The sequence below is a fragment of the Notamacropus eugenii genome, chromosome 6 (genome assembly GCF_028372415.1).
Source record: "Notamacropus eugenii isolate mMacEug1 chromosome 6, mMacEug1.pri_v2, whole genome shotgun sequence".
Lineage (NCBI taxonomy): Eukaryota > Metazoa > Chordata > Mammalia > Diprotodontia > Macropodidae > Notamacropus > Notamacropus eugenii.
This window is the reverse complement of record NC_092877.1, coordinates 6,320,298-6,346,433: the sequence shown is the minus strand read 5'-3', so window position 1 is coordinate 6,346,433 and position 26,136 is coordinate 6,320,298. Positions and strand designations below refer to the sequence as shown.

Here is a 26,136-nt window from a genome sequence, read left to right as displayed (position 1 = left end):
CTTAAAGTATCTCTAACTATCCACCCTCTCCGCCATCTCAACCTTAGCTTTCCTTAAGCCTCCCTTCTCCAAAACCCCAAGGGTTTCCAATAACCCAGGATGAGATTCACATCAGATACATACTTAATGTATGGCCTTCAGCAATGTGACCTTTCCTGTAGAGCCAAGGACGATTCTGACCTAGCTGTCCTTTCCCATGTGACTCAGATGTGGCTCAATGGAACTTAGACCTCGTATTGTATTTTGGTACTCGTAGCTAGTTGGTAATAACTTAATCTCTTCTTGTGTGACAGTGGGGCAGGATCATTCCTCCAAAGACACAAAGCAGCTTGCCACCCACACGCGTGAATCCTGGAGGGAAGCATCAAAGGAAAGTCATTTGGTTTCTGACAAGGTTCCAACAGGCCCTGCCTGGAATCATAGTGGGCTCTTCCCTCACTCCCCCTCCACCCACCACTGCCCTGGAATTGCTCTAATAAATGACACTCTGGGCTCTGAGGTTCACATTGATAGTCATTGTGCACTCTTCCTGGAGCTTATAAAACCTTCTCTGTTCCAAAGACAGAACATTTTTTGGGGAACAGGTAATCTGACACCTCAGATGTGCCCACAGGAGGTGAGGGGGAAACCTCAGGGGGAAATGAAACATATGCCTGCAGTGAAGCAAGAACCTAGGGATTGAAAAAATTACTTCTGCCCAGAAGGAGTTTATCCTTCAGAACACTGACAAATGATATTCAGAGATACTTCTTCAATGAAGTCACTGAGCTCAAATTCAAACCTGGAGTCCTTTTGTCCAGTGTTACAATAGAGACAGGGCAGCAAGGTGGTGCACTGGGCCTGGAGTCAGGAAGACCTGAGTTCAGATTCAGCTTCAGACACTTGCTGGCTGTGTGATCCTGGGCAAGTCACTTCATACTGTTTGCCTCAGTTTCCTCATCTGTAAAATGAGCTGGAGAAGGAAATGGCAAACCACTTCAGTATCTTTGTCAAGAAAACCCCAGATGGGGTCACGAAGAGTCAGACAAAATTGAAATGACTGAACACACAACCTAACAGAGCCAGATGCCTGAGTCTGAAAACCAGGTCCAAATTTTAAAAGTCTTGCGCTATTTCAGTGAATCCCCCAAACACACATAGCTACATAACTTTTTATAAGATGCTGGCTTTACAAAAAGCAATCATTCAATCAATATACTCTGATTAAGTGCCTACTATGTGCCATGTATAATGCTAGGAACTGGGGATCCATGTTCAAGAATGAAAAGAGATAGCACAGTGGATAGAGTCAGGTAGACCCGCATTCAGGATCTGGAGTCAAGAAGACCTGAGCTCAGATCCTGCCTCGGAAACATACTAGCTGTGTGACTCTGAGCAAGCCACTTCACCTCTGTCTGTCTCAGTTTCCTCATTTGTAAAATAAGGATAATAATAGCGCCCACCTCGCAGGGTTGTCATGAGGTTTGTAAAGTGCTTAGCACGATGCCTGGAGTATAGTAGAAGCTACGTAAATGTTAGTTACCATGGTCATCATCATCATCGTCATGGAGCTTGTACTCTACCACAGAAGAGTAAAAGGGCGCATTAAAGTTTGTGCAGAAGAAATATAAAAAGAATGCACACACAAATAAATAAAGAATAGTTTACATCCAGAGTAGTTAGGGGAGGGAGCGCATCATGCAGGAGGTGGTGCTTGAGTTGTGTCTTGTGAGGAAAATGGAATTCTTTAAGGCCGAAGCCAGGACAGAGGGCACTTCAGGCATGATGCACTGCCATGGCAAAGATAAATCACACGTGAAGAACAGAGAAGGGGAAAAAACGCTAGTTAGGCTAAATCTGAGTCCAGAAGAGAAGAAAATATATGATGTGTTGGAGGATCAGTGGAGGCCAGATTTTTGAAGGGCTTTTCAACCTAATCTTCAGAAATTATATTTTATCCTTGAGACAAGAGAGAGCCACTGGTATTATTGAGTGTTGGACTGACATGGTCCAGTTTGTGCTTAAAGAAAATCTCTTTGGCCTTTGAGAATGATGAACTGGAATGGTCCATGGACAGGTGGGGGGCCATGAAGCAGGAAGCTCATTGTAATACTTGAGATTCAAGAGGATGAGATAAGATGATGGTTCTGTGAGAAGGGAGATGATCAAAGACATGAGATGTTATAATGGTAGAAATTGTACAGCTGGGCACTTTCCAGGCAGAGGATTTTTGTGCTTTATTCTAGAGGCAAGAGGGAGTCATTAAAGATGCTTAAGAATTGCCCAGTATGAGGATGTAGGGATGCTTGTACCCATGTAAGATTGTGGTTCTATTGAAGTAAATAGGAAATTAATGGAGAAAGGAGTGGAAAATTAGCCCCCAACCTAGCCTTCCTATGTCTAATAGACTTACTCATTGATAAGCTGTTCTGTTCCCGAGTCTCCCTCATTTTTGGATAATTTCCATTTTTATTTTTTTGGAACTTAACTTATATCAAAACACAGGCATTTCATTCACAAAGAGGAATTCGTAAGAGGATTGTGATTTTTCTGTCATGTACAATTTCTTTTCTTAAGTGTATGTTAAATATTAAACAGTAGTAACAAAATTGCCTCTTTTGGGTCCTCTTCTCAACTCTTTCCCCATTTTCCTCTGTGTATTTTGAATGTTTTATTGATTTTCTTAGATCTCTACAGCTCTCCACTCCTTTTGGTGCCTTGCCAAACTGATGCCCTAGCTCACCAGTTTACTTTCCATTATCAAATTTTCTTCAATATTTCAGTACTTCCAGGATCTATCACAAATTGCAACTCCCCCACCCCCTCCATGAGTCAGTCAGTCAGTCAACAAGCACTCATCAGGCTCTTCCTATGTGCCAGTTGCTATGCTAAATACTGGGAATGCAACTACAAGCAGAAAACAAAGACATCACCTTCCCTCAGGGAGCTTATGCTTTAATAGGGGAAGATACTACAGAGAAGGAGTTGAAAAGGGGAAACTGGGTGACAACACCTGACAACATCCGTAGAGAAAGTCCTGCAATATGGAAAAGAATGAGACATGGCTAGCGTGGCTCAGTGAATAGAGCACTGGACCTGGAGTTAGGAAGACTCCTCTTCCTGAGTTCAAATCTGCCCTTAGACATTCACTAGCTGTATGACCCTGGGCAAGTCATTTAGCCCTGTTTGCCTCAGTTTCCTCATCTGTAAAATGAGCTGGAGAAGGAAATAGTAACCCTAAATGGGGTCACAGAAAGTCAGACACACCTGAAAATGACTGAACAACAACAAGGGCTTGGGGGCCCTCCTGAGATGGAAGTTCTGGAAAGAGACGTCTGGTCAGAGGCCACAGGGATGGACAGTTCTTCCACGGGCTGGAGAAAGCTTCCAGGGTAAAGAGTTTTTTGCATGGTTGTTGTGTGTTCTTCATTCTTGAAAAGAACAATGACATTAGGGAAGTGATGCCATGACATGCAGGTGAATTGGATTGAAGTGAGGCAGGGCTGTGCAAAGTCACCAGCCTCACTTTCTCCTCTGGAGCCATCTGGGTCCAGTGGCCAGATATTGTTCAGGAGACTGGAGATGGCCCTGGATGCAGTGGAGGAACTTGAACTTTTTAAGCTAAGGTCTTTCCCAGGTCTCAGTTTGTCTGAGGCAATGCCATTCAATGATTAAGGCTAGGTAAGAAGTGGGGCAGAGAATGGCCTCTTTATCTAGTTAAAAAAAAATCGATCTGGACATGGTAGAGAAAATGCTGAGTGCAGTCGGGAGAGGACTGAGATTCATAATAACGATAATTGACATTTGTATACTGTTTTGAGGTCTCCAAAGCACTTTACAAATTATTCATTTAAAGACAATCTACTCTCTATAAATAACTAAGTGACTGGGAAGCATGGTTCAGTGGAATAAGCACTCATTTGGAGTCAAATCCTGACCGTGACTTACTGCAAGTCACTTCCTGTCTCCAGGACTCAGTTTCCTTGTCTGTAAAATGAAGGTCTAGAGGACCTCTAAGATCCCATCTGTTTCTAAATTTGTGATCCTCTGATAGGTCTTGAGGCTTTCTACAACTAAATAGAGCTACTCTAGTGGTGAACCTCACTGAACTAAACTGAGGAGGCCCTTAGGCAACAGACATGGAGTCCATCCATCTAGTTGTGGTCTGCTGGCATAGTTTCCAAAAGTCCAGGGTCATACCCCTTGTGCCATGAGACATTAGAAGAGCAGGGAGATCCTAGAATCACAGATTTAGAAATGCAAGGATCTTTAGTGACCATCTAGTTGAACGTAAGAAAAAAGTTGAGATCTTAGGAAGGGAAATGTCTGGCCCAGGGTCACACAGGTATTATCAGAATTAAGATTTGAATCCAGAACCATTGCCTCCAGAATTAGACTTCTTTTCACCAGAGGATTAAAATCAGGGATGTATTGGTGCTGAATCTAACCAGCTAGCTGATTGTTCAATTTCCAGTATGAGCATTTATACCTTCTAAATTGGCAATAGTTACAAATCAAGGCTTGATTTATTGTTTGATTGATTGTCTAGACTTGAGAAAGTAGTAGAGAAAATGTTAATTCAGATTAAACCAAAAAGAGCATCTTACATTTTTGTGCCTAGAGAGCTGGTTATAAACATTGACCAGTATGCCACTCGTTGAATTGCATGCTATCCTCCAAGTAGAAAGAAAAAATCCAAAGCTAGATAAGTCATCTATGTATTTGAGTACCAGTGTGTGCTCTAGGCTAAGCACTGGCAGAGGATACAAAAGAAACAGATGACCCAATGGGTCCTTGGCCTCATGGAGCCTACTCTCTGTTGGGAAAGACAAGACTGCACTCCATGACGCAGTAGAATACTACACTCATCTGGTCTCAATCACATGAGACAGACTACAATCGCTGTCAGAGTTCGGAGAAGGGGACGATCCCTCCAAATACAGCTCTTTGACTGCTTCCAGTGGTTGCTGTGTACAATTCTCTCTTTGGGAATTATGTTTTAGCAGAAACCCATTCACAAAGAGTGGGATCAGAAACAGTGTTTCAGCTTCCTGGCAGTCTGGATTTCAGCCCTTCTTGGAGGCTGAACTGGCTCTTCCAGACTTGTCTGTCAATCTGATGAGGAGGAAGGAGTGGGGGAGCATGGGGAATGAGAGAGGCACATACACAGCTTGAGCTCTGAGCTATGGCCCAGTTGGAGGATTTCATTCTGGTCTTCTGTCTTTTGTTCACCAACTTTTCTCCACTGTGGAACTAGGAAGGGATGATACAGATCCTCTTTCACTGTTGCCATTGGGTTTATGGATAAGGCAAGGGAAAAGAATTATGGGAACCTAGAGGTCAGAACTGAAAGATCTTCAGGGATCATTCATTCATTTGACACTCATCCAAGAAATATTTATTAAATACTGATTTTTTTGGAGTCCTGGGTTGAGTAGGAGGGGAGATAAGTTTTCTAAGTGGTATACTATGGACTTGGAGTCAGGAAGACCTGGCTTCACCACCTGCCTTCCACTTTCACCTTTCTGTGCCTCAGTTTCCTCATTTGTAAAATGGGGATGATCATAGCAACTGACCTCATTGGGGTATTGTAAGAATCAAGTGAGAAAATGTATGTCAAGCATGCTTATAAGATGCTACATAAAATTATGATTATTGTCATGAGAAGCAGCAAGGCTCATGCTTACTTCAGAGCTGGAGGACCTGGGTTCAGGTTCTACCTTTGATGCATATTGGTTGTGTGACAGTGGGCAAATTGTTTAACCCATTGGTGTTCTGGCAGCTCTAAGATTATATATTTTTATAATGCTGATCAGCATTGGCTGTCACTCTTATTCTCATCCCTTCCCTGATGGAATTTGTGATGTAGTAGGGGGTAGGGGGGAAGGGAGATTCTCTGGTGAGGAAATTGAGGCCCAGAACAGTCAAAGGTCACAGAGATAGTGTGTATCCTGCCCCAGTCTCCTGGGCCCAATCCAATGCTCTTTGAAGTCCTGGGTTCACTGCCTCCCCACTCAAGCCCCTGCAGGATGTTTAATTCTTCTTTAATCTGTATTTTCTTTTGTCCCTCTCTCCGGTCTTCACTCCCAGCAGAGATTATCGTGGAGCCAGAGATAAGGAAGGGATCAAGGATCTCAGGAGGAGTCAGCAATCTAGCGCCCCAGGAGCCAAGGAAGTGTCTTCTGGAATATCATTGGAGCTGAACAAGGTTGGTTGGAGACAAGTTCTGGAAACCTTTGTTTATTTGGCTGTCTCATTTCTTGCCTGGAGGTCACAGGGAGAGATGGTGGTCTCTGTTGTGATTTACCTGTGTCTGTGACATCAGCATCTCCCTATTGCCTGCCATATCTCGATGAGGATTTGATTTACTGGTTCATTGTGGGGATGGGAGCAGGATTGGAGGAGATTCCCTCTTCTGAGAACTGGACCTTCTGAGGAGCTCTGCCAGCATGTGATTGGTCTGTCTTAGAATTCTCATGAAGACTGACTCCTCTAAAGAGCCTTCACTTTCCAGGGAGCAAACGCTTGGAGAGAACAGTGTTCTATTTTGTTGTGGAGAGGCAGCATGGGTACTATGCGAAATAGATTGTTGTACTTTGAGTCAGAGTGACCTGAATTCAGATCCTACCCTTGGCCCTTATAGTGACCCTGGGCAAAACCCTGAACCTCTTCTTCCTCATTTTCAAAATGGGGATAATGATCATCCTTCCAGAACCTTCCTCAAATGAGATGATTCCTGGAAAGGACTAAGTGCTGATTTTCAAATGCTCTACAAATAAGGGTCATTTGTAATTCTGATGGGAGTGGGAGGGTATTCTCCCACTGGAGCCTCCATCAGAGGATGGGGGAGTTGGGTTCATCCCCATGTGACTTGGGTGACTGAGTAGGCTGCCCTTTTCCTCTCCACCTTGGGAACTGAACCCCCGCTCCTAGGTTTGGTCTGTGGTCCTGCCCTGGTAGCAAACAGGGAACATTTGTTGGGGCTGATTCTGTAAATTCTGTAAGTTGGTCTGAATTGGCAGGAGTTTCCTCTGTCCTTCACATCTCAGACATGACAAAAAAATAAATAAATCAGAAATGCAACAGACATATTTTACCAGGGAGAAATGGCTTGTACACACATAAGTAAATACCCAAAACAGAGAGACTAAATGTAGAGGGATTTGAGGGCAGTAATGACTGGAAGGAATCAGAAAAGAGCCTTATGTAGGAGATGGCAGCTGGGTGGTGCAGTGGATAGGGCATTGGTCCTGGAATCAGAAAGACCTGAGTTCAAATCCAATTTCAGATGCTTACTAGCTGTGTGACCCTGGGCAAGTCACGTAACCCGATTTTACTCAGCTTCCTCATCTGCAGAATGAGTCTCATGACTGTTGTTTCACAGGCTCCTAGGATCCTAGAATTAGAGCTGTACCTCAGAGGATGGTCAGTCCAACCTCCTCATTTAGAGATGAGAAAACTGAGGGCCATGGTTTTATGCTTGGGAGAATGATTGCTGACTGAAGTTTCCAGTACATATAGAACTATCTCCAGCTGTGATTTCCTTCCCTCCACGACCATCTCGCCAGCTGCTTTGGCTTTCCACATCATACCTGCTGTCCTTCTCCCTTCCATTTCTGGAACCATCAACTCTGTTACTAGTTCTTTAAAATAGAAGTTCTCAACTTTTAAAAAAAATTGCTATTTATCTTTAGCATTCTTTTCTTTTTAAATTTTGAGTTCAAAATTCTCTCCCTCTCCCACCCACTGAGAAGGGTTCCCTCCTTTTTTATGCATCATGGACTCCATTAACAGTTGAGGCTGCTGAGTCAGCACCTCTCGGAATAATGTTTTTAAATACTTGTAATTAATAATAGTGATGATAGCAGCTGTAATTAAAATAATACGGACTATTGTTTACCCAGCACTTTAAGATTCACAAAGCACTTTACAGATATTAGCAATTTTTATACTCAAAACAACCTTGTGGGGGTAGGTGCTCTTCTTAGCCTTATTTTACAGATGAGGAAACTGAGCTCGGAGTCACCTGACTAGTAAAGGTCTATGTCAGGACTAGAACTCAGGTCCTGCTGATTCCAAATCGAATGCTGTATCCACTGTACCATCTAGATACCTACACAGACTTAGGAAGGAAACAATTACATATTGAAATAGTCACCAAAATGTTAAAAAAAAATATGGATCCCAGATTAAGAAGCGCTGCTTAAAGAGTGGGTCAGTCTGTTCCTCTCCTCACTATCCTGCATCTCTCCAAGTAAGAATACCCTCCCTGGCTGCCGCTGTGTTATATTTATTGTCTCCTCAGAGGAAAGAGTTTGTTGCTGATTTTATATTTATATCCCCAGCGCTGAGTGAACATAATAAGTATGTTTTTATTCATCGATTTATTCAGTCATTCATTCACTCACTCATATATCAATCCATTTATTTATTTTTTTCCATTCATTTATTCAGAGAAAAGGGATTTGCTTAAAGTCACAGCTGTAGGGTCAGAAGTGGGATTCATACCTAAGCCAGGTCACCAGACTCTGGAATTTGTGCTACCCTTAATGGCACCGCACTGAGGAGGGGAAAAAAATAAAACTCATTTATAAATCTCAGAGCTATCGAGTGGCCTGCTGTTGCCAGGTTAATGGAAGCTGTGCTTTGCTGGCCAGCGTCCTCATCTTCTGAGCGCCTGGGTGTGCATCTGGGCCCTGGTCAGTGATTTCAGGACCCAGTGGAAGGCTGATGGGAGCACGGGGCTCTCAGCAGGGAGACATGTTGGTAATGAACAGGACACCTGCTGTTTCTCACAATGCCCTCCCAACCTCAGATAAGGCAGGATGCAGACTGGGGCCAGAGCAGACAGCAGACAGGCACACGTGGTGGAGGGGCCTGTTCTATTTCTGCCCCAAGATAATGTCTGCATCTCCTAGCCAGTGCAAAGGTTTCCACTCCTGTAATCACAATCCCCTTTATAGCATTCACCCTCATCCCCTTGGGAAGCAGTCAAGATATCCCTGCGTGGAGATGACATTATTTCCCTAATCTGGGAAAGGAACTGAAGAGAGACCAGGGGGTCCCACTTTGCCAGAGATTTGTTCTGGTCTTCCCTCCCCCCTCCCCGCCCTGGCCCCCCAGTGCCCGCTCTGAGGCTCCCTCCCATTTACACTGTAGCTCATGTAGACAGTTGTTTCCCTATTGGCTCCTTCATTCATATAGAAACTCCCTGAAGCCAGGGGCCATGGCTTGGCCATATATTGTGGCCTCAGCATTTATTTAACCAGTGCCTGGTATATAGTAAGGGCCTAATAAATGCTAATTAACTAACTGATTGATTGACTCTGAGACCTTTCTCCAAGGGATCTTTCTCCAGAGTGCCAGGTTGTTAGGCAAAGTGCCTTACAGGAAAAAGATATTCTTGAAATGAAGAAAGCCAGAAAGTGTAATGGTGCCCAGCTGTTCCTTGAGGGAAGGGCTCCTTGGAACTGGTCGAGAAACGGAGTGCTCTGCAGTACCCAGAAAATAGTTAAGTCTTTCAGGTTACACAAGAACCATGATGTGACTGTTAAGTAGAAAGAGAGAGAGAGAGACAGAGAGAGAGAGAGAGAGAGAGAGAGAGAGAGAGAGAGAGAGAGAGAGAGAGAGAGAGAGAGAGAGAGTGTGTGTGTGTGTATTTCTTTCTTTTAAAGACAGTCATACCATGCTGGGTACCTTCATTCCTTCCCCCAAAACTTTCAGTTCCTTTTTGGGTATTGTCTTTCCGGTTAGAATGTTAGCGCCTTGAAGGGAGGAACTGGCTTGTCATCTTTTTGCTTGTTTTTTGTTTTTGTATCCCCAGTGCCTGGCCCTTCTTCCCTCCCTCCCTCTCTTCCTTCCTTCCTTCCTTCCTTCCTTCCTTCCTTCCTTCCTTCCTTCCTTCCTTCCTTCCTTCCTTCCTTCCTTCCTTCCTTCCTTCCTTCCTCCCATTTTACTTTTGTTCAATGAGCAAAAATTATTTTTTACCTCATTTTTACCTCATTGGAAAAAAATAAAAAAACAGAACCCTTGTAACAAATATGCACATTCAAGTAAAAAAAATTCCCACATTGGTCACATCAAAAACATGTCTTATTTTGCATCTTGAGTTAATCACCTCTTAGTTGGGAGGATTGGAGAGAGAGCATGCTTCCTTACTGGGACTGTGGAATCATTACACTGATCAGAATTCTTAAGTCTTTCAAAGATTTTTGTCTTGTACGATGTCGATATGGTAATATAAATTGTTCTGATTTTTCTTACTTGATTCTGCATCAGTTCATATAAATCTTTCTGAGTTTCCCCAAACCAATCCTTTCATCATTCTTCATGACATATAGCATTCTATTATACTCACATATCCTACCTTATTCAACCATCTCCCCAGTTGAAGGGAAGCCCTTTAATTTCCTATTCTTTGGCAGCACCAAAACAGCTGCTGTACATGTCCCTTTGGGGAACAGGCCTATAGTTTCCTTCCCTGAAGTTATTTTGTGTTTGCTATGTGTGTCCATACTCTTTATCAACCCATGACGGTAAGCCTCTTGAGGGCAGGGACTGCCTTATTATCTCTGTCTCCCCCCTCCCCTTAGTGCCTAGTACAATACCTGGCACTTTACAAGCACTTTAAAAATATGTATTTATTGATGGTGTTTCCTTCATTCCAAATGCCCCTTAGCTGTTTCCAGCTGTGCTGTGCTCAGTGCTGCCCGCCTTTACTCTTGTGCTTGTGTTTTTGTGCAGATGCTTCTCTGGACACCTATACAAAGGGTGAAATCATTCAAATAAACTAAACCTTGCAGTGCCTACATCTAGTTATTTTCACCCTTTCCAGAAAAGTAGTTTAAAGACTAGTCAGGAAGTCAAGCTGCCTAATTTTTTTTTAATCATTCTCCTCCATCCTTAGGCTGCTCACAGAGTATTTGCCTGTCTCACTCCTATTGAGATCTGACAGTTTGAAGGCTGGCCGTGGGGAGGCTGCAGAGAAGGACAGACAGATAAAGCAGAGAGACCTGTCGTGCTGAGAGCCAGAGATATTAATATTCACAGAGAAGGTGCTGGCTGATCCAGCTGAAGGCCCTGAGGGAGGAGAAAGGGGCCTGGGGGAGGATAGCTGAGGCTCAGGCATTGTCCTCTCCTCCCAGGTATAGGCAAATCTCAGTGCACCCTTGTGTAAGAGGTTTAGGACTTTATCAGGATTTATATTCCCAACTTAATGGAGCTTAAACATTAGAATCACAAAATATCTAGACTGGAAGGGACCCTAATATGTAACATATGAGAGCTGAAAAAGGCTTTAGAACACATAACATCAGAGCTGGGAAGGACCTTAAAAACACAGAAAGTAGAGAAGGAGCACAGAAAATTGAAATTCAGAACCAGAAGGGACCTTAGAACTTAAAATATGGAATGTTAGAGCTGGACCTGGACACATAACATTGTAGATCTTGAAGGGACCTTAGGACCTAGAATTGAATATGAGAATTGGAAGGGACCTTAGAACTTACACATCAGATTTCAGAGCTGGAAGAGACCTGAGAACATAAAACTCTAGAGTAAGAAAGAACCTTAGAACTTAGAACAGAGTTTAAGAATTGGAAGGAAGCTTAGAACTTAGAATGTTGAAACTGAACGGTCCCTGGATTCCCATCTTTTAAGGCTTAGCTTCTTTGAGTCTGGGCTCTGATTCCTATCCATCTTCAGTATCTGGGTCCTTTCCCCTCCATTCCCTAGCTAGGGTTTCTTTCTTACCTTTCTATTTGGACTTTTGCCATCTGTACACTTGTCACAGCCTTGGCTGACCTCCCACGCCCTTAGAACCACATGTCCGTCTGCAAATGAACTCCTTGAACTTTAGATTCTTAGGATGATAGGTCTAGATCTAGAGCTAAGTGGGGACTTAAAGGCCATCAAGTCCAGTCCTCTCATTTTAGGGATGAGGAAATTAAGGTACTCTTTGGTTAAGTGACTTATCCAGGACATAAAACTCATAAGTGTCTGGGTCAGGATTTGAATACAGGGCTTTCAGGGCCTCCTTCGTTTCCTTTCCTGGTACATGAGTAGTTGTCACCGTCCTTGCTGACCTCCTCCTAGTGCTTACCCTTTGTTGTCTTTTTTGTCTGTTCTCTTAATCAATGTCAGATCACTGTTACGTAAGAACACGTTTGGTCTTGGCCTCTACTGGACTTTGAACACACAGTTCCCTATTGAAAGAAGATTCCTTTTGGGGGCTACTTTCCTTGAAGTGAGTGTTAGGGCTTGTATGGACCTCAGATACCTTCTTGTCCAACTCTGTCATCTGACAGTCTACATCAATATAACCTCGCATTACTGATTTGTGTTATTACTTTCTCCTGTTTGACAGTAGTAGTAGTGGTGGTGGTGGTGGTGGTAGTAGTAGCAGTAGCAGTAGTAGTAGTAGTTGCTAAGGTCATGGTTCAGACTTCCTTTGGGACCAGTTCACCTGTCTATGTTCCTTGGTCCCTTTCTGCATTCCTGTCTTATAGAACTGGTCTTTGTGCCCCATGGAAGGCTATGAAAGAGAATCTGAGCATAGCAGTATATCTGGTCTCAACGACTCCCAATGTTAACTCATTTCTTAAGCCCCGGGAAGGCTAGGTTAATAGCACTGTTTATCCATAGAAAGGAAGCAGCATGGTGTGCAGTGCAGAGAGCTCTAGCTTTGTCATCAGGGGCCCTAAGGCAAGTTCCAGGGCTGTTCCTTAGTATTTTTGTGGACAGTTTCCTCTTCTGTCAAATGAGGGTGGTTAGATTAGATGTTCTTTAATGATTTTTTTAGCTATAAAATCTTTAAGCCTATAAACTCACATAGTCCTTGGTTTGCACTTCTTCCTGGATTCTTTCAAGTCCCAGCCAAAATCCTACCTTCTACAGGAAGCCTTCCTAATGCTAGGGACTTTCTCCCTGGTGATCATTTTCAATTTTTCCTGCCTTTATCATGTTTGGAAAAGGTGTTGTCTTCTCCATCAGGCTGTGACCTCCTTAGGGCAGGCTGTCTTTGGCCTTTGGATGTTCGGCACTTAGCACAGTTTCTGGCACATTGTGGGTACTTAATGAATGTTTATTGGCTGAGTGACTGACTCAGTATGTGTAAGAGTGATCTGTTTTATCTCCTTACTAGATTAGAAAGTCTGTGAGGACAAGGGTGCTTTCTTATGGAAACAATGCCCATTTCCCTTCCCTTCAGATTGTAATTTAATAAATTTTTTTTGTCTAGACCTGTACTTTCTTCCAAATGGGATACTCCTTGGAGAGGCAACTCTTTCTACTGGTGCAGCCAGATGATCGCTTTGTGATTTGTAAGAGAATTGTCTGGCAGCACCCAGAGGTTTGATAATAATAATAGCTAACATGTTTGTGGAGATTACGTGCCAGTCACTGTGAGATTTGCCCATGGTCATACAACTTATGTGTATATCTATCTATCTATCTGTCTGTCTGTCTATCTATCTATCTATCTATCTATCTATCTATCTATCTATCTATCTATCTGTCTGTCTGTCTGTCTGTCTGTCTGTCTGTCTGTCTGTCTGTCTGTCTGTCTGTCTATCTGTCTGTCTATCTATCTATATATCAAAGGCAGGATTTGAACATAAGTCCTTCTAACTCTAAAATCCTTCAGTCACACTAGGATCATCACAGAGCCAACCGGCACACAGCATTTTAAGGTTTGTGGGTACTTTACCAACATTTTCTCATTTGCTCCTCACAACAACACCATGAGGTAGATACAACAGATGTGATTATACCTATTTAACGGATGAAGAATCTGAATCTCCAGGTGCTAAAGTGCCTTGTTCTATGACTAGAAACATGTAGCCAAGCCAAGTCAAACCAACAAGTATTTATTGTGTCCACATATCATCCTGGGTTTCAGTGATACAGATAAAATTTAAGCCGTACTTGCCCTCAAAAAACTTACATCGTATTGGGAGGACACAACATCACAGTCATTTCACTATAATAATCTCAGGGGTAATACCCACCAGAGGAGGATTTGAACTCAGGTCTTTCCTGATTCCAAGTCCAGCTTTCTTTCCACTGTACCCCAGTGCCTCTCCAGATACACTGTCCAAAGGCTAGTGGTCCTGATGAACTTCCTAATCACTGCTCTATGTAGTCCTCCTGCAGTGCCGTCCTTGGAGGGCAGGGAAAGACAAAACAGTCTTCCTCTTCCTTGTTATGGACTCCCACGTTTGCCCTTGTTACAGTGTTCCCAGGCAAGTCAGGGAACATGAGGTTTAAAGACTTTTTTTTTAAATAATGCACCTGTTATCCTGCTCCATAATTCAGCCAAGTATCCTGCCTGACTCACCCTGGTCTGGGCCCCTGGCTCATTTGTAAGTCCTACCATCATCCAGATCCTCTTTATGGCCCTTTCCTGGACATTTTCCATCCTAGCTATCTTTCTCCCCCTCTAACTTAGGCTTTAAATTTGTACAAGATGCCATTAAGAATAAATCACTCTGAGAGCTCAGTCCCACAGCCAGATTCCAGCTATACATGATAAGAATGCGAGCGGATGGAAATTTTCCCCTTCTAGAAATGTTCCATTCGTCTTTCATTATTTGGTGAGAAACTAGAAGCAAATATCCTTCTGTGTCCTTGAAATCAAGTTTCTCCTCCATGAGCATCAATCATAAGAGTATTTCGTATTCCTACGTCTGAAGCTGAAGGTCATCTGATCCAGACCCCTTATTTTACAGATGAGTCAACTGAGGCCTGGAACAGTTGGTCAACAGATTTGACCAAGCGTCACACAGGTCGTAAATTTCAAAGCAAAGATTCACACCCTGCTCCTCCATATCTACCAGTCTTCCCATTACACCATGCTGCCTCCTGGAAAGCAGAGACTTTCCTTTGTAGTTACATTAGTTTAATTACAGGTCTGCTCTCGAAATTCAGTGTTCCATTTCCTACCTCCATGCTTTTGCACAAGCTGTCCCTCATGCCTGGTCCATATGTCCTTCACACTTGTCTTAGAATTTCAGCTTTCTGCAAGATTCAGCTCATGTACCATCTCATTTGGAAAGCCTTTCCCAGTTCCATTAGCTGCTGGTGCTCTCTCAGTACTACTCAAGTTGTCACCTATGTATTTTTGTACATGTTGTTTCCTCCCCATAGAATACAAGTTCCTAGAGCTCAGGTATAATTTAATTTTTGCCTCTGTATCGTTGGACTCTGGCATGGTATATGGCAAATACTTCAGTAGATGCTTAATCAGTGCTCATTGGACTAGATTGGCTCCGTTTCCAGCTCATGACTTGCTTTTGTAGAGAGAATATGTGAAAGCCTAGGTCACTTTCTAGGCTAAACTGGACCCGGATTGCTAGATTAGGTCATTGTGTCTACTGTCAAATAGCGTGTGTTCTAAAGTTGATCCCTTTGGTTTCATCACCCAGTCAATCAACAAACATTCGTTAAGTATTTCCTGTGTACCAGATACTGTGGGGAACACTGGGGACACAAAGGAAGACAGTGAACAACCGTCCCTGCCCTCAGTGAGCATCCATCCCAATGGGGGTGGGGGGCACAACCTAGAAATAACTAAGAATAAAACAAGATGTAGGAAGAATATCCAAAAGGGGGAAGGCATCAGCAGCTGGAAGACCTGGGGCCAGCTGCCTGCCAAAGGTGGGATTGGAGCTGAACCTTGAAGGAAGCCAGGGAAATAGAGGTGGAGGGGAGAGAGCAGAGCATCACAAGCATGGGATAGGTCCCATGCAAAGGGCTGGGATCCCACTGTGCCCTTACTGAGGCAATATGGCATGGTAGTGAGAGTAGTGGGTCTGAAGTCAGAGGACCTGGATTCGAGCCTCTGACAAATCACTCCTCTCTGATCTCTACTTCCTCAAGTGCAAAATGAGGGGGTTGCATTAGATGACATCCAAGATCTAAATGACCTTGGGGCACTAAGTATGAGACTTTATTATGCAGAAAGCTACACCTGAAACAGGTCCAGGAAAGGAAGGAAGGAAGGAAGGAAGGAAGGAAGGAAGGAAGGAAGGAAGGAAGGAAGGAAGGAAGGAAGGAAGGAAGGAAGGAAGGAAGGAAAGGAAAGGAGAAGGGGAGAAAGGAAACAAGTATTTAAGTGCCTGCTATATGCCCAGCACTGTGCTAAGTATTTTACAAATATATCTCATTTGATCCTCATGACTCCCCTAGTGGGTAAGTGCTATTATTCTTCCCATTTTGCATTTGAGCAAACTGAGGAAGACAGAGGTTAAGTGACTTGCCTAGGACCACACAGCTAGTAAGTATCTGAGGTCACATTTGAACCCGGAGCACTATCCATTATACCACACTGCTAGGATCCCTCTAGTGACTCAGAGGGGACTGCTGTGCCTCTGGCCCCCAAAGACTTTCCCTTAGTGAACTCCAAGATAAGAGCCCCTCCTGCCTTGTGCCCCTCTGCCAAGGCTGCTCCATCCGGGACTCTGAGCTCACCCCTCCCATCCTCCTTTCCTCCCTGCCTTCTTTGCTCTCTCCATCTCTTCTCCCCTCCCTTTCAATGACAGAGTGTCTGGGGCTGCCGCCCCCACTCTAATTAAAAATCTCATAAATAGCCTGAGATAAGGATCCTAAGGTTTTGTTTTTTACTTCTACAGAGACTCCCTGGAGATTCCCTTAGGTAGGAAATGGAGCTCACAAAGCCGAGATTTCCCCCAGACTTCAAACGAAGGCCGCCGGGGGGCTTCTTAGGAATGCCACATCTGTTTGAGCTAAATTTTGTAAAACCAAGCAGCTAGGAAGGGGGATGGGGAGGGAATAGGGAGCAATGTATACCTTTCTACTTCTTCTAGGCATGGCCTGCCTTGCCTTACCTTTTTCTCTTTGGACCCAAGACCTGCATCCTCAAGTACTCCCAAAGACAAAGTGATAGGCTCCTAGTCTGTGGGACCCCAGTATTGGCCAGAAGCCCCAGATTTAAAGGATCAGGGGAAAAGGCTAAGTATCATTTCCTTAATCGGCTTGGACATGGTCTAATTTTTTTCGCCTTTAAACTATCAAATGAAGAAACCTTTTCTGTAACCTCTGGCATCTTGCTTGAGTGACTCCAGGATGTCAGGAAGCTGAGGGAGACAGCTGAGTTGGAACTAGGGACACCTGGAGGCTGCTGGGTGAAGCTTCCTCTTGGGATCAGGCTTCGTTCCCTTCACTGCTCAGAAGATTTTTGGTTTCTTAAGCTGTTCTCTCAGGAGGTGGATCATACATCTAGAGACTTTAGAGGCCATCTGCCTTCCCTCATACTAGGTTCTTGGGACAGATAAAGCATCAGCAATTGTTTGTCTATCCATGTCCTTTTCATGCTGTGTGACATCTTCTCGGATATCTTTCTATACCCCTAGATGCCCTTCATGTCCACTGCCATTCCTGGGGATTTGAATAGTGCACCCACTGGCGCAAGCTCTTTTAAAATAAATTTTAGTGATGTCATTTGTTTTCACTTTCCTTTCATTTTCTGAGGAATCCCTTCCCCTCTCTTACCCAGGGAACCATCCCTTATTACAAAGAAAGGGGGTTTGGGGGGCGGGGTTAGGGAATAGAGGGGACACTAGAAGAAGAGAAGTAGATGATCCAAGCTAACTCATAGGAAGTCCGACTGTACCTGGAATGATCGGACCCATGTCCTCCCTCCAGGGGTTCATTGTCTCATCTCATTTCTGGGACTAAATTTGATCATTATTGTTTAGCAACGTGCTTGGCATATAGTGGGTACTTAATGTTTATTGACTGATACTTGATTGAGGATTGCACAGCATTCAGGTTTCTCTTCCCCTTTATTCTTTTGGTTTCTATTATCACAGTTACTGTGTACATGATTTTCCTGGGACTGCTTACTCTGCATCAAGTCACATAATTCTTCCCGTGCCTCTCTTCACATTCATTTTTCCTTAGGTCAGAGTAATATTTGTTCACCTGCAGCAATTTGTTTAGTCTTTTCCCCAATTGATGTCCTGCCCCCAAAGTCCTAACCTTGTGTCTTACCACTTGTTTTGACTGATCGTGCTGGGGTTGAATGAGGTGTGAACCAGATCTCCCTTTCTAGCCTACTGAGACAACATCTCCACAGTGGCCCCTTTCAGCAACGTTGGGAACGATGAGAATTGGATCTGTTCCCTAAGTAGTCCAGTGTAATGTGTTTGGGGAGGGTACTGAAGAAGTGGGGAGGAGGGAGGAAAGGAGAGACACACAGAGAAGGGAGGAAAGGGGAAGGGAAGGGAAGGGGAGGGAAGAGAAGAGGAGGGGAGGAGAGGGGAGGGGAGGGGAGAAGAGTCTTGCTGTTTTAAAAAAGTTAAATCTTTATTTTTATTTATATGCGTAGTTTTCATTCATTAGCAACTAAAAAGCAATGTCACAAATCTCAAATGAAAGGAGCATGTTACAGAATGGGAAGAGCATGGTTCTGGAGTCAGAAGTACCCAGTCATTGACATCTATGTGTCTCTTAATTTCCCTCAGTTTCCTCATCTGTAAAATGGGTAGACTAGACTCATTGCCCCCCCCCCCCCCCCCAGGTCCCTTCCACGTCTAGGGCTGTGCTCTCACCTTGACACCTATTAGCTGGGACACCACAGGTAACCAGCATGACCTTCCTGGGGCTGAGTTTCTCATCTGTGAAATGATGGGGTTGAATAAGAGGGCCTTTGAGGTCCCTCCAGGTCTAGAGCTATAATCTTATGGGAAAAATGCGATTAACAGATAAACGTTGGAAGTTTAATGATGCTCTGGAATGAGCCATATTGGACCACTTGCCGCAGAGAGAATTCTTTCTCAGATACAACTTGCAGTAGGTGGGGCACAAAGGCCCCTTTTAGGTGTGACATCTTTAGAATGATTATAGTGCCTACTCTTTATGGAGAGCTTTGAGCTATGAGATGCTTTATATGTGTGATCTCATTGACAGTCTAGGGTCTTGTGATCTGGGCTTAAAGCTCAGGCCCTCCCTTAGGAATGGGACACAGTAGGGGCAAGTCCACTGGCTTCTGAGTCAGATCCTGGGGCCTTATCCTGGCTTGGTTGCTTACTAATAAGGTACCCGAACCTTTCTGGGCCTCATTTTCCTCCACAGGAAATTGAGAAGATCAGACCAGATGGATTTCCAACTTCACTTCTCATTCAAAGTCTTTCATCCTGTGAAATTATATGGTCACACAGAATCTGAGAATTTTGTAGTTGGAAATTATTGAGTCCAATCCCTGTCTGACCTTGAGCCAGTCACATCACTTGTCTGGGCCTCAGTTTCCTCAAACTGTAAAAATGAGAAGATTATACCCTATAGCTGCTACAGTCCCTTTTGACTCTAGGTATTTGACCCTAGGACACTAGGATCCCTGCTAAAACACACATAATAAGTGACTGTGCAGTCTTTGCTTGGAGAAAAATTAATTTGTCCAAAGCCATCATTTTACAGATGAAGAAACCAGGACCTATAAAGGGGAAATGACTTGTCTAGGGTCACAAAGCAAGTCAGGAGTCCACCATAGGTGGTTGCTCGCTGGGGGAATGACCCTCTCCTATCTCAAAGACCCCTTCCCTGTTATGTTACAAACTGTAAATGGTTTCCTTTTATGGGGCAGTGCATACTGGTCAGGACATCATGGAAAACACCATGCCAGGTATGATACCTTGCTGCAGAGCTCAGCCTCTAGAAGCTCTAGGTATTTATTTCTATGGCTAACTTCTCTATCTTCCATGTTTTCTACCCATTGAGGCATTAACCCTCTTGAGAAAGCTAGCCTTGAAAGGTACTGTCTGTTCCCCTTTCCATCCCCCTGTCTCGACCCCAAGCAGAGGTCATCCTCCAGGCTGACGGCATCCCCAAGGAGACATTTGTTTTTCCACTCAGAGACCCAGGCTTATCTTTAGGTGACCTCTGGACTCCCTCTGATGGAGGGAACAAACAGAGTGAGGCTCAAATAGACTTTGGGCTGGTGGATAAACAGGCTGTACAAGGATCGTTTTAACTTTTCCTCCTACAACCATTGTTTTTCTAAGACCAGGAATCTTCTCACTGGATCACTGAGGGATGAATTAGCTAGGAGTCTCCACCTCCTTTCTTTTATACTTGGTCAGTAGAATCTCTTGATGTTGGCATAGATTTCTCCACGCCTATTCATCCTGGGCAGTTCTTGGCATGTTCTTCTATTCCTAGTAGATAACAGGTAACACAATGGATAGATCACTAGACTTTGAGTCAGAAAGACCCAAATTCAAATCCTGCCTCGGACACTGACTAGCTGTATAAGCTTGGGCAAGTCACTTAACTTCTGTCTGCCTCAGTTTCCTTTTCTGGAAAATGGGGACCTAGTTCCTAGGCTTGTTGTGAGGATCAAATAAGATTATACTTGTAAAGCCAGCTTTAAAGAACTACATGTTAGCTCTCAACGTTGTTGTTACTGCTGCAACTACTACTACTACTATGGTGCACTATTTTGGAGGGCTCCCTCTGGGTCTTTTGATACTTAGAGAATACCGGTGCAGCAGCCTTACGCTGTCCATCTTTTTGCTACTTCTTTACCAGCCATGCTGATCTTTCCTAATATCTTTTTCCCCACCTTTTACCCAAGCCATCATTGGTAATGATGATTTATATCCACCCTGTGGCTGTTTCCCTTTGGATGATCAGAGACTTGTCCAGTTTTTAGATCATCTCCAAACATGAATTGAACAGCTGGTTGTCTTCTGTGATGGTGCAACCACATGAAAGAGTGTGGCAATATGGAAGGTGCAGTGGACTGGGTGTCAGAGCATCTGTGTTCAGATCCAGAGTCTGCCACTTACTACTAACGTAACCTTGAGATCTTCACCTCCTCACTGGGCCTCTGTTCCTGTTTTATAAAAGGAAGAGGAGATTGGACAAGATGACCTTAGGGGTCACTCACTTCCAGGTCTAAGTCTCCGATCCTCTGATAGCCTCAGTTTCTATAAGATGGGAGCAAAGGGACCAGGTGATCTTAAGATCTCTCCCAGTTCTAAATCAATGATTTTCTCCTGTCCTTAGTTTCTCATCTATAAAATAAGGGAGTTACCCTAAATGACTTTAGGGTCTCTTTTAGGTCTGACTCAATGATCTCCTCATGTTCATGTTCATGTTCATGTTCGTGTGTGTGTGTGTGTGTGTGTGTGTGTGTTACTTGGTTGTCCAATGACAAGCCTAGCTAATTTCAAGAAGGCTTATCCCCAAGTTGGCATCAGGTGATGAGTTTATTTTGGCCAGAGCTCTGTGTAGAACTGCCTGCTCAGTAGGGGTTAGGTTGTGCCCTGGTAGAGTGGGCAAGCCCTACCCTGATGATGAAATCCTACATCCCTGCAGAATTAAAATATGATTCAAACAGGCGCCTGCCCTGATATTTTTGGAGGGAAGTGCTTAGCCTAGGAGAAAGAAATCCCTTCAGCAGCTTGTTTGTTTATTCATTTAGCCTTAATGGGAAAGGGAAGGGAAAATTGCATGGTGTGTGTGAATATTTACAGGCAAATTACTACAGTGAGGAAGTGAATTCATTCTCTCTCCATCTTCCCCTATTAATATCACACTGGATGTCTATCTTATGTCTGTCTTCACGGGAGCTTGAACGGCTGCTGACTCTCTTTCTGTCTTCATGCGTGGTCTGGGAGGAAAGCAAGAGGCAGCCACGTACCCCTTCTGTTATCACTGGAGGCAGTATTCCTGGTGTGGGCATGAGGACCTTAGAAAGGCAAAGACACTGGTCCAGGATCACATAGGAAGTCAGCAGTCCAGCACTGAAGGTCAGCTCAAGTACATATCTGGAAGGATCATCAAGGAGATGATACCACATCATGGGAAGAGCTGAATCTGTAGTCCAGGGATACCAGTTTCAGTCGTAGCATTGCCATGTATGACCCATGTGACTTTAAGCACCCCTACGCCTCAGTTTCCTAATTCATAAAATAAGGGGGTTGGATTAGATGCTCTCCAAGGTCCTTTTAAACTCTAAATTTGTGCTCCTATGAACCCTTACATTTTGTGGATGAGGAAACTGAGGACCAAGTAATTCAAATGACTGGGCCAAGGTCATACCGCAGGTCTATAGAATAGCCTAGGCTATAGTTTGGGACATAAATGGCTATACTCTCACCTTCCAAAATCAAAACTGCAAAAAATAATGGAAGAAGGAACTTGTTTCTTAAGCTCTAAAGTTGCTAAAGCCCTAAAAAAAAATGCTCTATTTCCATAAGTCTTGAAAATGCTTGATCCTACTCCCTACCAATATTATTTTGAATTTATTCTATGTATGTTTTGATATTCCTAAAACTTTAAAAGTTTAGGAGCAGGTAGATGGCACATTGGCTAAAGAGCTGGGCTGGGAGTCAAGAAGATCTGAGTTTAAATCCAGCCTCAGATACTTGCTACCCGTCTGACCCTGGGCAAGTCACTCAACCCTGTCTCCCTCAGTTTCCTCATCTGTAAAATGAGAAGGGAATGACAAACTATTCCAGAAAACCTCAAATGGGGTCACAGAGAGTTGGACATAACCTAACAATAACAAAAATTTGCACCTTGTCTCTTCTGATAGAGTTTAAGCATCTGAAATTAAGAAACTGCTCTGTTTTTGATTCCGGATTCCCAGCACCCATCCTAGCACTCAACCTAGTGTAGTAGGTATGTAATGAATGGTTGTTGATTGATTAATTGAATAAAGAGCAGGGCTCAGCTATCAGCTAATAAACCTTGGGCAAGTTCTTATCTTCTGTCCAACCTTATCTGCCCTTGAGGGCATCAGTTTCCTCATCTATAGAATGAGGAGGATTGCAGTAGATGACCTCCCAAAGCCCTTTCCAGCTCTAAATGTCTGAGCTTATGAATAGTCCTGCAAGGATAGTGGACAGATACTCAGCAAGTAACTTACCTAGGCACACAGTGTCAAATTTGAACCCAGGTCTCTGGACTCTGAGTCTGAGGCTCTTTCTGTTAAGCCACATGGGTGAGTAACAATATAGCAAGGATTTCTTTCTCCTAGAACATGGCTGGAGATGCTGCTGCTGCAAGATGGGCCCAATGGGGTTTCTAAGGAACAGAGAAGGCATCGATAGATTGGACTTGGCACAGCTGGCCCTCCAGGGAACCACAGAAGGTACAGGCAGGCTTAAAAGTGACTTTTACAGAACCTGGACTCTACTGCCAAGCTAGATAACTACTGGGACCTGTCAGATTTTATCAGGCTTTCAGAGTGTAGCATGATTGGGTCAGAGCAGCCGACCCGCCTGACTACCAGAGAGTGAGAGTTCTAACACCACGGTGTAGAGTCCTGGATACAAGCAGCAATATTTGGTCACCATCCTGGACACTAGCAGTTGTATATCTGGCAGCCCAGTCCTTTGAAGCACAGGATTGTCAGGTCCTGAGAGCTTTGACAATAAATTGACCTCTGAATACTTCCTGAGGTTGGGAGAATGACTCTAGCTCAGCTCTCAGTTAGCTTTTCTTGATGCCTTAGAGCTCTCTACTTTCTCTCTGTCAGATACACATATTTCTTAGGAATTTTAAATAACTTTGGATGTAATATGCATCATTATTGATAAATAAGCTGTTACTTACTGTTCCACTTCACTCATAGTTGACAAACCTGTTAAACATGATTCTGTGCTAGGCACTGGCCTGAGTCAATAACATGAAGACAAAAATAAAACAATTTGTCCTGATGTAGTTTGTATTCCAATACTATTCCATACATTCCATCTCCCCTTCCCTCCCCTTCTCTTCTCTTCTCTCATCCCATCCCATCCCATCCCATCCCACCCCACCCCATCCCATCCCATCCCACCCCATCCCATCCCATCCCACCCCCTCCCATCCCATCCCATCCCATCCCACCCCATCCCACCCCATCCCATCCCACCCCATCCCATCCCATCCCATCCCACCCCATCCCATCCCATCCCATCCCATCCCACCCCATCCCACCCCATCCCATCCCATCCCATCCCATCCCATCTCATCCCAACCCATCCCATCCCATCCCATCCCATCCCATCCCATTTCATTCTCATTCCACCTCACTGAAAGCCAAATAAGATGTTTTAAGATCACTAAGCTCAAACTCCTTTTTTGAAAGAAGAGGATATTATAGGCCAGAGAAGGGAAATCATTTTCACCAAGTTTTATGGGGAGCCATCACACTCACTCATACCTGAGTGCCCTTCTGTGTCTTTTTTCTTCCATATTACCTGTCTCTCTCTAACCCACTACCGCTTGTGTAGGATTGTATTTATATGTATTGTATATATTCTCAATAAGAAAATTAGGAACTTTAGTCTGAGTTCTGCTGTTCATTAGCTATATATAACTTTGGGCAAGTCACTTGGCCTCTCTGGGCATAATCTCTTCATTTATTAAATTAGAGAATTAGACTAGAATAAATTTAATGCTTCTTAAACTGGGAGTCGTGACTGCCCTAAAGGGGATGGGAGTGGAAAAAGTTTCAGAAGCCTTGGACTAGATCATATCTGAAGTCTCTTTTAGTTCTAACATTCTATATTCTTTGAAAAAATCATTGATATCTTTGGTTTATATAAGTTTCTTTTTAAAGCATAACTCGCCCTTACCCCTATCCTTTAAGCACTCCTTATAAGAAAAAAGAAAGCAGAAACGAGAGAAGAAAAACCAGCAAAATTAACCAACAGTTCAACCAAGTCTGATGGTATATGCTGTATTCTTCACCCATCATCCCCTATTTCTTTTTTTATATATAAATTCATTTTTTTTCAGTTTTCAGCAATCATTTCCAGAAGTCTTAAATTTTCTCCCCCTCCCTCTACACTCCCTCCCCAAGATGGCATGCAATCTTACATGTGTTCTACACATACATTCTTATGAAACACATTTGCATATTAGTCATGTTACATAGAAGAATTAAAAAGGATGGGAGGAACCAGGAGAGAAACCAAACCAAACCAGAACACAACACAAGAGAAAATATTCTGCTTCATTCTGCGCTCTGATCCCACAGTTCTTTCTCTGGATGTGGACGGCATTTTTCCATCATCCCTATTTCTGCAAAAGGAGGAAGATGCATTGTCTAATCACTTGTGTGGGGCAGGCTTGATCTTTATACAATGTTCACTTTCTTTGTTACAGTTCTTCCATTTACATTGTCATGATCACTCTGCCTACGGTTTTCCTGGTTCTGCTTTCCCCACTCTGCAGTCATCCTTAAGAGGCTTCCAGAGTTCTCTGAATTCTTTCTATTCATCATTTCTTAGGTGCAGTAGCATCCCTTTACATTCAAGTACCACAGCCTACTGAGCTACATCCTTTGATTAGCAATTAACTCTTTTGGTATTAGATCATTGCTTCCAGCTATGACTTTATTAATGCATGGGGGTCAGTCTTAGAACCTTCTCAGTCAAACGAGACAGTATCTTTAAAGTGTCTAGCCTAGTTTCTGGCACATAGTAGGGCTTCATGAATGTCTCTCAGTGGGACGTAGGGGACACATTTTACTCATTTTTAAAAACTTTGCTTTCTGGAATGGTTGAACCACTGCACAGCCCCTCCTACAGTGTAAACAGTATTAGACTCACTGCAGCCTCCCCCAACCCCCAACATTGACTGTCCCCATCTCTTATCTGAATGTTTTCAAACAAAAAAACCATAGGGACTAATATCACTTTTACCTCAGTAGCCATAATGATTTGGGGAAATAATTTTCCCTCTCAGTGCCTTAGTGCCCCATCTATCAAATAAGAGGGCTAGATTAGATAAGTGGTACAGTAGGAAAACAATGCAAAATGTGGAGTCTCAGGTCTCGAGTTCAAATCCTGGTGTGACTTTGAGCATGTTCTTACCCTCTCTGGTCCTCAGTTTTCTTTTTTATAAAGTGAAGGAGTTGGACTAGGCTATTACCAAGATCTCTCCCAGGCCTAAGTCTATGAACCAATCTCCAAACTTCTTTCAACTCTGTATTCCATAGTCTAAGGGGCTTTCTCATTCTGATAATAATTTGAAGTTTTCCCTTTGGATCTCAAGGCCTTTCTGTGAGGCCCAGGCCTCAGTGGGACCAAATGATGGTCTTCTGGATGATGACCACATGTTAGATTTTGAAGCAGAAGGGTGAGTTAGAAAAGAGAGCCTGGCTACTTCTCAGCATCCGGGCTTGTGGAAGGGGTGTGCCAG

The 26,136-nt window shown here is 43.6% G+C and overlaps 1 protein-coding gene across 1 annotated transcript in view; it reads left to right on the top strand.

Annotated features, from left to right (window-relative positions):
- The window catches only part of LOC140511080 (uncharacterized), a 69,217-nt gene extending 45,491 nt beyond the window's left edge, over positions 1-23,726 (top strand). Inside the window, exons 2-3 of the mRNA XM_072620074.1 lie at positions 6,070-6,187; positions 22,982-23,726. Of these exons, the coding sequence (XP_072476175.1) occupies positions 6,070-6,187; positions 22,982-23,032 (169 nt within the window). The 3' untranslated portion in view covers positions 23,033-23,726. The remainder of the gene's footprint in view (positions 1-6,069; positions 6,188-22,981) is intronic.
- The last annotated feature ends 2,410 nt before the right edge of the window (positions 23,727-26,136 follow it).